At 40.8% G+C, this 13940-nt stretch overlaps 1 protein-coding gene across 2 annotated transcripts in view; it reads left to right on the top strand.

Moving 5' to 3' along the window:
* The window catches only part of ACSS3 (acyl-CoA synthetase short chain family member 3), a 1078787-nt gene that overhangs the window by 982484 nt on the left and 82363 nt on the right, over positions 1-13940 (top strand). For both annotated transcript variants that reach the window (XM_085652976.1, XM_085652977.1), the window contains one exon: positions 8045-8144. In XM_085652976.1, coding sequence (XP_085509102.1) covers positions 8045-8144 — 100 coding nt within the window. The remainder of the gene's footprint in view (positions 1-8044; positions 8145-13940) is intronic.

The following is a 13940-nucleotide window of genomic DNA, read 5'->3' as shown; positions in this document are numbered from 1 at the left end:
ACCTTTTTCAAGCTTCCTGACTTTAAGGTACAGTGTTTTTTTGGTGTTTCCCGAGGGCCCAGGGCCAACCGTTTTCCCCTATTAAGTTTCCAACTATAGGATTGTTCTAATTTTTTTTCTTTCCATTAATTGCCCGTGTGTGCTTCCCTGTTTTCTACTCCACAAGTATCCTGCCATTTTTGAGAGCTTTATTAATATAACAGACTTTATGCAGCTCAGGAGGCTCTGGGCCCTTATGTACAGAGAAAGTGGTGCTCCTTCTATTTCCAGTAAATTACTTCAAGCCTACGTGGAATTGAGTCTTATTCAACATCACAATATTGGCTACTGGCTGGGTAAACCTTTTTGAAGCTTCCTGGACTTTAAGGTACTGTGTTTTTTGGGGTTTTTCCCTAGGGACGAGGGACCACCGTTTTCCCCTATTAGGTTTCCAACTACAGGATTGTTCTATTTTTTTTGGGGGGGGGGATTAATTGCTCGTGTGTGCTTCCCTGTTTGTTATTCCATTAGTATCCTGCCATTTTTGGGGAGTTTTATTAATATAACGGACTTTACGCAGCTCCGGCGTGTTCCAAGATTTACAGTCTCATGGCACTGTGCGTGGCTGCGTTTTCTTCATGATGTATCCAGAACTGGGTTGTGCCGCACTTTCAAAAAGTTAATTAGTGCAACACGCTTATATGTGGCTACTACGTCATTGCACTATATCTGAACTCTGCTCGCGCTCCGAATGAAGTGTGCTTTAAAGCCCCACGCTCAGTCACTCTGTATCAGGAGGGAAGCCCCTCGCTTAGCCACTGTCTGACAAAAGGGAAGCCTTGCGCATCGAATGTGCGCTAAAGAAGCTTTGCTTGACTCTGCGCATAACAAAAGAGAAGTTTTGCGCCCTCTGTCACTGTGTTTTCTGTCTTGAGCTGGCAGAGCTGTGTTGCTGAGCGTTTTACACAAAGGAGGAGCACTGTCGGAGCGCATTTCAGCAAGGAGCTTTGTCACACTGATTTCATCAAAGTTTTGAGCCAGCATTGGTATTGCATTTGTATGGGCATATTGCACAAGCATCTCTAAATGAGTTGAGCACATTTTTGTCTTAAGTTCTTACTTTCAAGCACTGACATTTTGGGCATCTCTCATGTGCAGCACTGTGTGTCCAGTCTCAGCTTTATTTCACATGAACATCTGCTTCCTGTGTTGGCTGGGATCTACAGTGTTATCTATGGTTTTTATCAAGTGAACTTTTTACAGACACTGCCATCTACTGTAAATGTTCATTGATCTGCTCACTTTTGAGCCTATGGCTGGTTCTTTACAGTGATCAGCACACTACTTCATGCAGATTTTACAGTAATTAGCACACTTCTGTTTTATTTTTATGGTCAAATGTTAATTGTTTGGAGTACATTTGTATTTTTCTTTTTGCCTGTTTGCATTTTGTTATTATCTTGTGGTGTACGGTATTGTGTTAGAATTTATCTACCATGATTCAAACTGTCAAACCGCCTGCACAATTTTTACAAGAACCAGGTGATCCTCTTAAAAATTGAGAATTTGCTTCAGATCTTTTAATGCATACTTGGGAGCCATTTATGGTTTGAAATGTAAGCCTGACAGGAAACTTAATTTATTATATTACTATTTAGGTATTGCAGGCCAAAATGTTTTTGATCATTTACCTGAATATATATGTAATGATGATGAAGAATATGATGAATTTGAGGTGGCTGTGAAACAGTTAGAAATTCATTTTGAGAGGAAGATCAATTTGGTCATACTACGTCACAGGTTTTTCACTTGAGTGCAGGCTTCCAATGAATCCATTGAATCGTATGTTTCCGCTTTGAAGGTGCTGGCTGTATTCTGCAAATTTGAAGCCTTTACTTACCAACTTATTAAGGTTCAAATTGTTTCCAGATGTTTTCCCCAAAAATCCAACAAAGGTTGTTGGCTTGCAAAAATCTTTCCCTGGACGAAGCAATAGACAGTGCAAAAAGTATTGAATCTTCACATGAGGATTCTAAACAACTAGATAAACCTGAAAATTGTGTAGCTAAAGTAGCACAAGTCAACCCACACAACACTCACATACAGCATACTTTTGTTAATAAACACTCAAGTTCACAACAGACTGTTGTTGGGCTCAACAGAGGCCAATTTTCTGCTTGTGGTATGCACAAACCTATTTGTTGACTAAAACCTATCGTATGTGGCTATGCCCGATTGTGTGCACATCCATCAACTGTATTCAGCAGTAAAATCTAAAATCAATAGTCATAACCAAAAACGTTCTAAAGTTCTTTATGGTGGTGCTCATGTGGTGACAGCATTTAGCCACCTTGGGTGCAATCTGCTGTACATCAAAGCAGTGCAGACTAGTACGGAAAAAACAATGGCACCAAAGCACACACACTATAGTATTTTTACAATCCACTCTGACACCCTGGTAACACAACCATTCTCTGATCTATATGCTACATATGATCTATATAGATACACTTGGGTGTCCTTGCGACATAATAGTATCGGGCCGGGCATGGCGAGGGCCTGTGCTCTCATCACGCTGTAACAATAACGATCATGTTCTATGTCTACAGCAATGCACATCACCCTAGCCTTAAAATACTCGTAATCTTGGGATGTCAGTTGGGAACACTTTTTTGGTAGAGAATGCATGGTGATTATAAAGAATGCATCTTTCTTCCTTTTTCTTATTTTCTTGGGCTAATAAAGAAGTATTTCGATTTTGTTTTTTAGGCATAATGTGAAGCACAGCAACTCAAACTAAAAGGCAATTCTTGGCTTTTCTGCCATGCATGCTATGGTATTTATAAGGACAGAAGGTATTGAACATCCAGAAATAAAACGTGAGCAATAGTTATTATATTTTGAAAACCAATGGTTCTTACACTGTCCCAGGTAGCGGATACGTGGGACAACATATTCTCATCCGGACCGCACACTCACTGGCATTGGTATGATTCGCCATGCAGACATGGCGATAATGGTCGAGTCTGGGAAACCGACTGTGTCCCTTTACCATTGCTAGTGACACTACTTGCACGCATTCCAGTACGCCGTCACTGCTGTCCACTCTTGGCGTCCGGGCAACCTGCACACGTATCAGGTAAGAAAGTGACACCCTGTGGGATTTATTTTGACCTTATAGGTGTTCAAACTGTTTCTACGTCCCCGTCATTGGCAATTTTTCTGCCGCCTGATGTCATTACCACAGCATTTGAGGGCAGCAGCATTGATTCAATGGTTATTTTTGAGCAAACTTATCTTTTGAGACAAAAAGAGCAAAGTGTATGTTGCTTATAAAAGTATTATTGTTTTGGGCTGGTGGCACCAGGCAAATTTAAAATTATTGATCAGACCTGGACACAAACATCCAGTAATACTGGTGAATTCTATAATGGATGTTAACTTAAAAACAAATTCAAAGAGGTTTTTCAGAAAAAAGTTGGCTTGGTAAAATATTTTGTGCATTAAACAAAAGACAAAGAGCAGGTTACACCTGTAAAGCACAAGCTACAGAATGTACCTCACGGTGTGAGGAGTGAATTCTCCGTTATCTTAAAGGAAATTCAAAATGATGGAATACTAGAACCCGTTGATGCTACTTTGTGGCTTTCTCCAATTGTTCTAGCTAACAAAGACATCTGGAGAATTAAGGTTATGCTTTGATTTGAGGTCACTCAACAATGCCATATAGGTCAAGAAGTTTTCTTTACCATGCATTGATGATCTCATTAGCGCCATAGTTTAGTGCAAGTGGTTTTCGAAGCTGGATCTTCGAGCTGCATATAATTAGGTGGAGTTGGATGAACAGAGTCGCCACCTCATGGCGTTCGGAACACCTGATGGTTCATTCCAGTTTTGTTGCATGCCATTTGGACTGGCCTCGGCTGCTTCTGTTTTTCAGAAAGTTATGACCCGGATGTTTGCTGATGTGCCCAATGTTGTCGTATTTCAAGACGATATTTTCATTTTTGCAGAAACCAAAGAGAAACAGAATGAGTTTAGAAAAAGATTTGTCAATTTTAGAATTCAATGGTGTTAGTATGAACATATCTTTGGGTAAATTAAAAGAGTACTTTGGACTTTTGTTAACCTCAAATGGTATCCAACCCAAACCAAGTATAGTTGATGGTATTATCAAAGCCCCACACCCTACTGATAGAGAACAACTAAGATTTTTCTTAGGTCTTTGTGAGTTTTACTCCAAGTTTATTAAGGATTGTGCTGCAATGAATTTTAGGTCTCTTCTTAAAAAGAATTCTAATTTTGAGTGGTCTACCGATTGTCAGCAAATCTTTGAAAGTATCAAATGATGTATAGAATCAGCTCCATTTTTGCAATGATATGGAGAAGGTAGAGAGACATTTGTCACTGTAGATGTGAGCGCCTATGGCATGGGTGCTGTGTTTGTCTCCGTTGGAGGGTAACAAGGAGGTTACGGTAGGTTTTGCATCCAGAAGAAAGGAAGACGTGGAAACACCATATCCTGTAGTACAAAATGAGATGTTGGCATGTGTCTTGGGGGGGTAAAGAAACTTAAATCCTATCTTTGGGGCAGGAAGATTTGCAGAAAAACAGACCATTAGTGGATATTTTATCTAAAAATCAAGAGGTACCCAGCAAGATTGTCTAGGTTAACTACCAAATTGTTGGAATTCAACTTTTATGTGGTTCACATTGCAGGGGGTAAAAATTCCAGGGCAGATTTCTTGTCACGACTTCCTATTAATGATGAATCGGATGATAGTGAAGATCATGAGGAAATCAAAGAGTATCATAGCTAAAGTTGAAGATATGGTTATCTATTCAAACATGGAGACTTAGCATACTCAATTGGAGATTGCTCCCATTCTCACTCAGGTGATTCATTTGGGAAAACGGATTGGCCGGAAGAAAAAAGTCTAGATGTCCCTTTACACCATTTTAGTAAAGTGGCCAATGAGTTGTCTTTAGAAGGAGGTTCATTAGTGAGAGGGTAGAGATTGGTACCTCTTTAAGTGTTTAGACAAAGGATTTTACAAACAGATCTTGCTGGTCATTTAGGTATGACATCTACCAAACGTAGAGTGAGGAATGATTTCTGGTGGCCTAGCACTGATGGAGAAGTGGAAAGTTTGCTGAAGACATGTGTACAATGTTGTTGTAGCGATAAACATTTGGTCACTGCCATTCCAGATTTTAATCCTGTTTTGTCTCCTGAAAATAGTTTGGCAAAGAATTGCGGTTGATTTTTTGAGACCGTTTCATGTATTACCGCTCAATATGAAATATTTTTTGTTAATGACCGATCATCATTCCGGGCGGATGAACGTACGTAGATTGGCTGAATCTAATACCAAGTCTGTTATATGATTTTTCAATTATGTATTTACAAGAGAATGTGTGCATGAGGAAATTTTGACCGACAATGTTGTACAATTTACCTCTTGCACCATGTCAGAATTTTTTTATCTGAATGGTATTAAACATCTACGCACTCCACTCTCTCACCTGCAAGTGAATGGCAAAGTAGAGATATTTAATAGGTTGTTAGTGGAGTGTGTACAAAGTGCCATAACATTTAGACAGGATTGTGAAATGGCTGTCAGAGATCTGGTGTAGGCTGATAGATCTACTACTCACTCGGTCACAGGAAAAGTTCCATTTGACCTTATGAAGGGAAGTAAGGTTACATCTTCTTTGTGTCCATTTTGGAGGATGATAATGAAAGACCAGAGAGTTGTGATGTCAGTGATGCGCGAGGAGAAGCTAACAGAATGACTGATGTTTCAGTATTGCGAGATTTCAAAGAAGCAAACTACTTACAAGACCATTTAACAGGATTGTTAAGTTTGCTATTGGTGACCTGTTATGCATCAAAGAGCCTATTTTGCTCAAGAAAGGATCTGAAAAGTTTAGCGATCTGGTTAGCGTTATGACATTAAAGGCAATGCTAATCGTGTCAATGATGGAACATAAGGAGAGTAGCTAAAGTTGGAAGATCTGCTGTGATTGGTTTGGATTCTGGAACTGAAAGTTGCAGTAGTAACGAGCATATTATGAAATATGATCAAATATCTGCACTATGAAGAAGCACTAGATTGTGCAGATCACCCAGGAAATATTTGGATTGAGTTAGTTACATCAGTAATGTACACTGTTACATTATTAATGTACACAGAATTCTCTTTACTGCACTTGCAATACTTGTGCTGTTATGGAAATTAATTTAATTGTACCTTTTCGCTTGTTTTTTTTTCTTTTCTTGTGCTATCACATTTTTGTCTATCTCTTGTTTTTTTTTTTTTTTTAATTCGTGGTCTCTATTTGTTAAGCTTAGATTCTTAGAATGGTTGTGTCATGGTTTTATTGCTTGTCAGTTTGGAAAGGCTCTGGGCCCTTTGTACGGAGGAAGCGGTGCTCCTTCTACTTTCAATAAATTACTTGAAGCCTATGTGGAATTGAGTCTTCTACACCCAGTGCCTGGTAACCGACACTCAGCATAACACAGGTAGAGGAGCCCCAGGACAGCAGGTCACAGAGTGCAATTCAAGAATTTGCCAGGCCTCTGTGACATAAGCTCGCCTGCACAACTGAGGGTAGTTGCCAGTTTCTAGTGTCATTCCATAATGGCTAGCAAGCATTCCACCAGGAAACAAAGATTTTAATGGAGCGCTTGTGCTTCATCTTTTCTGGGGCTGGCCATCACATTCTTCAGTCAGACAGAAAGCAATGCATTGCTGTGATTCACCAACGCAGCTGCTTAATCAACCCAGTGAGTTTCGATGGGAAATTAAGGTTTGACAACATAATTACTACCCTCAAAATTGGAAACTGGAAAGGATGGACATTTTTCTGCATAAATATGGTTTCCATGTGTGCTGATTTTCAAAATAGAGTGTACATTTTAGAAAAATGTTACAATTTAATTTGTATTCTGTTATGCTTTTTGGCATGTCGTACCAGAAATGTCGGTGATGTTTTCGACTCCTCACAATTTACCTTGAAATGTTGACTATAAATGACACTGTATGATTCGGAATGAGAGAATCTTACATTGCACTTGTATGCGACCAATATCATGTGCGCGCATTACTTAAAGGTGGTAATATTAGTAAAAGAAATCAAGGGCATGGTTCCCGGTAATAATCTGTGAAACTGAATATATTTTCAGGTGCGATGACACTATTTAAACGGGCTTCTAGTTGCTCTCTACAACACTTTTCATGCTTCCAGAAGAGGGAGGGATAGATCGAGAGATAATGCCCTCATCCAAGGTGTGAGGGATATGACAAAGGTTTGCTGCCTGTAGCTCATGCCAACATTTATTTGATTGTCTTGGGTTCGTTAAAAATACTTAATGACAAGTTATTGTACAATATGATGCAGAATAGAAATTAACCACGAAACTGTACATCACACAAACTATTGTCATTCACTAGACATGGTCTTCAGGAGTCACCTGGTGCTCTGACGTTCATGGGCCAGGGTTGCTTCCCATGCTTTAGTGCAGCCTAAAGCTAATTTGTCACCAAAGGTGAAGTACATTTTTGTGCCCCACTGTTGTAAATAGTGAGATGTAATTTTATTTGTTAGACTGTAATCCATGACACAATTTCACAAAGTATTATTCCGTTCCTAGATGTTCTTTCTGCCTCACATGTATTCCCCCTCCCCTTTCCTGTTGCTGGTACATTCCATTATTGGGTATGACAGTTTAAACTGTCACTGCTTGGAGATCTGCCAGGAGCTGTGGCTCAGAGGTTACCTCTTGTATTTATTAAAACTCTTACTACTTTACTGGGAATGTTCTTCATTTTAACATCCACCCCTCCTTTTTTGTCAAAGATACCTCCCTGTCAAATGGCTTTGTGTGTTGTACCAACAGGTGGCTGGTTCCTACGCGTAGAGAAATAGTCTTGGCCATCAGTGCCAACACATGATGCCTCTACTGGCAGATAGCTGCATACACACCTGCACATACTGCAATATTGTGGTAATATATATGCTCTTTAAAATAGACAATTTATGTGTTTCTTTCCTTTTCTAGTCGGTGCTTTCCCATTACGCCGTGGCAGACTGTGCAGTTGTTGGACTTGAAGATCCTCTCAAGGGGCATGTCCCGTTAGCACTTTGTGTTTTAAGACAAGGTAAGATCAGTTCATTAAAAATCTCTTTGGTGGTCGTGGACATGATTGGTAAAATTATTTTCTGTCAATTAACCCACCCTGACCACTGCCACTTTAATTGTTTTAAGTTTTTTGTAAAGTGTTACTACCAACTGCCCAATTTGTGGTCTCAAGCGCTAAAGGAGCGGCAGCAAATGGCCGAGCTGAATGTCTCCAGGTACTGTAGTGAATCCCGGGCAGGTCTTCTGGTGCAGTACCGTCTGATAATCCCACTAAAGAGTTCCCACTGATGTCCACCAGAGCCAAGGCATATGTGCCGGGCCAATCTTAGGTGTCTACTATTCGGACTAGTCTGATGCTGCAGTAGGCTGTTCCTAGGACAGTCGAATTAACTGAATGCCAGAGCGAAAAGGAGCGTCTTTAGTGAGTTCCAGAATTAAAGGAAGGTTTTTTCATGTCTTAAGTGGATGAGTAAACAATTCCTAATGGAGAAGCCCTGGTATCGTGAGAAGAAAGGGACCATGTTGCCAGTAGGGGATTGTGAAGATGCTTCTGAAAAGAGCATGTGTTAGTCCTAAGCATCAATCAGGGCAGTTTTTTAAAAATTATATTCATATAAACATTCAATAACTTTATAGTACTGAGGGTCTAATTTGCTTAACCAATATAGCAGGGTTAGCCATACAGATAAGAAATACAGAAAAAGAGAAAAAGATCGAAAAAGATCTGCATTGTCCATTCGTAGCATAGAATTGGGTAATAAATACAGCAAAACATAAGGGCTGACGTGAACATCAAATACTGTTGTGGTCAAGAAAAGTAATGCAAAGATCAAAACATTGTAATATCACAAACATTGTAGCCTGAAGTCTATAAATGAATTCCTGGACGTGTTTTAGCGATCCTCATCCTCTCCCATTCTAAGGAGATGCATTGTGCGGCTACAGCGTTTTTCCGCATAATTATGGATTTGCCACATACTCCATCTGCTGCATAATCTGCAAATTTTTACAAGAAAACATTTGTTTCTAGCTCAAACGGTTAAAAAGGTACTAAAACGCAACTGCACATGTTGCCTTGCAGTGGAAGGCCCTTTGAAAAAGTTAACGAGTCTACTTTCTGTGGCCTATTTCTGTATTTGTACTGGTACTAATGAGGTTCAACCAATGCCCAGATCGTGTTAACAGGTGTTAAAATGACAAAATAATGATGTAAAACTATAAAAAAAAAATGTGCCTCATTACGCTGCATAATTTGCTTATTCTTGCCGCATAATTTTGCCTTTCCTTGCTGCATAATTCCAGTGGCCCTGGCCTAGATGTCCTTGGTAATGATTTATCAGACCGTTCCAACTGTTTGTTACTATAAATTAACTCTCTAAGCCATGCCTGAAGTGTCGCTGCATTACCTCTACTCAAGGGTCTCGATACCTCCCTCTTCACTACCAGGAAAGATATTGCTGTGAATTTGCAAACATCTGGGGAATCTCCTTAACCAGACCCAGTAGGGCAACGTTATGGTGCAATGGAATGGGGAATCACACCTTTTCTGATATCAAGGCTATTATCGCATGACAATAGCTGTAGATCTGTGGACAGAGCCATGCTAGGTGCACAATCCCACCATCTGGCATCTGTAATTAAACCTCAGCGTTTTAAACTTAGTGGTGTATCAAATAGTTTGTGGAGATAATAATTGTATATCTTTATTCGATCAAAAATATGACCATTCACATCATAAAAAACAATTCATGGAAATAAAAACTGTTAAAATTACAATATTTCTTTAAAAAAGTTCATAAAATAAAGCAGATTTACATTTCATTCAGTAAACATACAAAGCACACAAGAACATACCATGAGGCCACATTAGGATGAATTAACAAATCTAATTTTCAGAGACAGTTTTAACCGTTTTTGACCTCTTCCACCAGGCAAAGAGCAGAAATCTCGAGATAGTAAACACAAGCCATCTTGTGGTGTATGATCTAAAAATAAATATGGCTTCACTGGGGCGATTGAAAGATAGTATACAGCAAACTGGAGTTATGCAGGTTTTCCTAAGGTCAGCATAGGAGGGACGACAAAAGAGGAAATGCTCAAGTGTCTCGGGAAGGGTGTGACATGTATGGCACGATGGAGTATCAGACACTTTTCCCCAGGTACTACTTCTTGCATTTAAAGGGAGAGCTCCGTATCTAAATTGAGTGTACAGGGCTCGTGCCTGGGATGGTTCGATGTCATCCAAAAACATTTTATATCCGTGCCCGCCTTTAAAATTTTAAAAGCTCACAGTTAAAGTGCCATGTGCAGCATATTCTAAACTGTCCGAGTCCATGAACTCCCAATACCTTTTTTTTTTTAAAAAAGGGGAACCATTGATTTTGTAATGGACCCTGGCACCTCCCAAAAATGCCCCAATCCTAGTTTTAAAAGCCACTCCTTGATCTTGCTTAGCCACTTAATGCGACCTGTTTGTTTATGCAGGGCAATCAGCTCCCCTAGGGCCTCCTTCACCGGGACCTGTGTGTTACTAGTGCATACCCTAATCCAGAACAGAAGTGCCCTGAGGATAGCAAAGTGGTCTATGGGTTTTAAACCAAGATCAAGTCTTAGCGGCAAGAGGGGAGTATTCACTGGCAAGTTCAGGATGGCGCTAATACATTTATTTTCGGCCAGGGTTAAGTCCAGCAGATTTTCCAGGCCCCATAACTCAGCCCCATATAGGGCCGCATCTATACCTTTTGCCCTGTGAAGTTCTAAAATAGGCGAAATTGGCCGATAGGGAGACGACCTGGCCCTTCGCACTATTGCATAATCAGCGTGTTGGAGGGTCAAAGTACTTTTTTCTATTTGCGGTGTCCATACCAGCCAATCGCTGATACGTACTCCCAGGTAATCAAAGGACTTGACCTGCTCAAGGGTTTGCGTGCCCAGCACGAGTTTGCCCTTGTGGGATTTCTAGGGAATAAAAGTCATGTATTTGGTTTTGGAGCAGTTTATTTCTAAACCCCTCTTTTTGCAGGCTTTATCAAATTTATTCAAGAGGTTTTGAATCCCTCCAGGGGTTCTGGCAATGAGTAGTGTGTTGTCTGCAAAAAGCAGACAGGGCACTACACTGCCTGCCAATTTCGGGGGGTCACCACCACGATTATACAGTTCTCCTATTAAGCCATTAATATAAAGGGAAAATAATGTTGGGGCAAGGACGCAACCTTGGCAAACACCTTTCCGGACTGATATATCATTTGTGAGACTACCATCGGAGTTCTACCTGGCCTTTGTGTAAGTGTCATGGTGTAACCGAATCAGGATTTTAAGTATGTAAGATGGTAGTCCTAGTTCGCTCAGGGCTAGCCAGAGTTGGGACCGAGCTATAGAATCAAAGGCCGTTTTTAAGTCCACAAATACAACATACAAGTGGCCTCCTTAAATAGTCACTTCCTTCCAAATTAGCCAAAGGAATCTAAAAACTTGGTCAGTGGTACTTGTGGAGGCCCTGAATCCTGCCTGTACATTTGACAAAACATTATTTTCCTCAATCCAGTTTTGTATTCTGCTTAGAATAATTTTAGAGAAGATTTTTTGGGAGACGTCTATAAGGCTGATGGGCCTATAGTTTCCAGGGGACCCTTTGTCTCCCTTTTTATGGATCGGGATAATCTTGGCACCCCTCCAGGTCCTCGGGATTTCACCACAGGACATGATGGCGTTAAAAACTACTTGGAGCAGGGGTCCCCATATTGTAGGTTCAGCCTTGTACACGTCTCCCGGGAGCTTGTCTAGGCCCGGGGCTTTCCCACTCTGTAAAGAGTTTATGGCTAGGATGGTTTCGACTAATGTGATGGTAGTCTTCTCGGTTGCTACTAGATCAGGAAGATTCATTTGTGAGCCTGGATCATGTATAACCCCCTGGCCTGCATATAACTGCCCAAAGTATTCTTCCCACACATGGGGCTGTATATAGAAGTGAGTTTCTATTTCCATAATAGGTGACCCTTTTGACAGGAGATGCCAAAATAGGTGACTATTCTTTTGCTTCGATGCTTCTAGGAGCATACACCAATTTTCAGACTCCCAGTCCCTTTTTGCCTTAGTTTGTGCCAGTTTGTATAGCTTCCTGCTATTTTTTATGTCTATGGGAAATTTCAACTTCACCGCAACAATTGGGTCATCTTTGGCTTCTTTACCGGCCTTGTTAAACCAAGGAGCTGTTTTCTGCTTTGATCGATTACTTTGTCTATAAAAGAATGGTCTTATTTTTGTGGTCAGTTGCAAAAATATGGTCATAATATCATCTGGCCCAGTAGTAGTGATACTCCGATCTAGAAGGGTCTGCTCTACCTCTGAATATATTTTCGGAAGAGTGGATGGGTCAGCAAATATCAAGGGACATTTGACTCTTCTGTTGTTATTACTAGTAATTACCAGGGCGCTCTCAGACCAGGGGTGTCCATACAATGAAGCTAAACCGGTCAGTGTGAGAGCCAGAGCATTACGGTCACTATCTTCCTGGGTTAATGCAGCCATATCTTTAACACTAGACCAGAGTTCAAGATCAACAAGAATATAGTCAATCCTGCTCTTGATTGCCCCCCTCTTGAACGTGTGGCATGCTTCTTTGTCAGAGTCTGTCCGGTCGTTACAGGCTCGGACCCCAAATGCTATAGTAAATGATAAGACCTGTTGCCCCACCCTAGTACATTTCTTAATGGGTGGTATCTGGAGTTTTGCAATCCCCCTGGCTTTGTCTTCATTTGAGATAAGATCCTGTATAAAATCAACACGTTCAAAAGTTGTGTTAAAATCACCTGCAATTATGAGTTGGTGATTCCCCAAGACTTAATCAAGGTAATTAGTTATTGTTGTTATTGTCGCAGATAGCCTAAGGGGACTGTTAAAACGGTTATAGATATTAAATAACCTAACTTGCACATTCCCCTTACCAAAAGATAATTCCAGCCCAAGAATTTCCTCAGAGCCGAGGTGTAGGACCTTGATTTTGCAGGCTAATGTGTTTTCAACCCAAATTAGGAGACCACCCGCTGGGCGCCCAATGGTTGACTGTTTGTCTTCAATACTATATGTGGTGTAACCCACCATGTGGACACGTCCTACTGCCCAGGTTTCCTGCAGTAGACATAGGTGGAAGTCATCCACCAGCTTGCACCAGTCGGGGTCGATTAGCTTATGCTTTATGCCTGCTACATTCCAGGATAGAATTTTCTAATCCTGGGAGTTGAGTAGGGATTCCTCTGTATGTCCTAAGTTGTTAATGACTCCCTCGGACTCTAATTGGTGATAGTGGTGGTTACTCTTAATTGCTGGGCCGCTTGGAACAGGATCGCTGTTAATGTGTGACATAGGTGTATCATCAGACCGCGTGGCAGATGTATCCTCGGGGGTGACTGATAAAGATGCTATGGGTAGTCAATCTTGGGAATCTAGATCACTCAGGAGATGGTATCTATTTCTAGTTTCCAGGGGGGGAGCCTCCTGATGCATAGGGGTAATCTTACTAGGCGGTTTAATGGCCAGGGTCTTCCTCCCTCTGCATTCAAGATGCCTGTAAAAGAACCCAAGTGGTAAAATGTCAATCTCGTGGCCTAACCTCTGATTTATTGGGTAGGGCCCCCAGCAAAGCAGCCAACTAGCTAAGATTGGAGATCTGCAATTTATAACAATACAGTCACCGGGAAGGGACTTAGCATAGCGGGCCAACCCAGCTAACTCGCCTCACAAATAAAATGTCCTGATAATTTGTGTTTGAAAAATTTGTATTCTGTAAAAGCCAATGGCAGGCTTTATTCTTCAGCTG

Source organism: Triturus cristatus, chromosome 4_1 (genome assembly GCF_964204655.1).
Source record: "Triturus cristatus chromosome 4_1, aTriCri1.1, whole genome shotgun sequence".
NCBI classification, from domain to species: Eukaryota; Metazoa; Chordata; class Amphibia; order Caudata; family Salamandridae; genus Triturus; species Triturus cristatus.
Note: the sequence above shows the minus strand (reverse complement) of the source record. Positions and strands in the feature narration are given on the sequence as shown.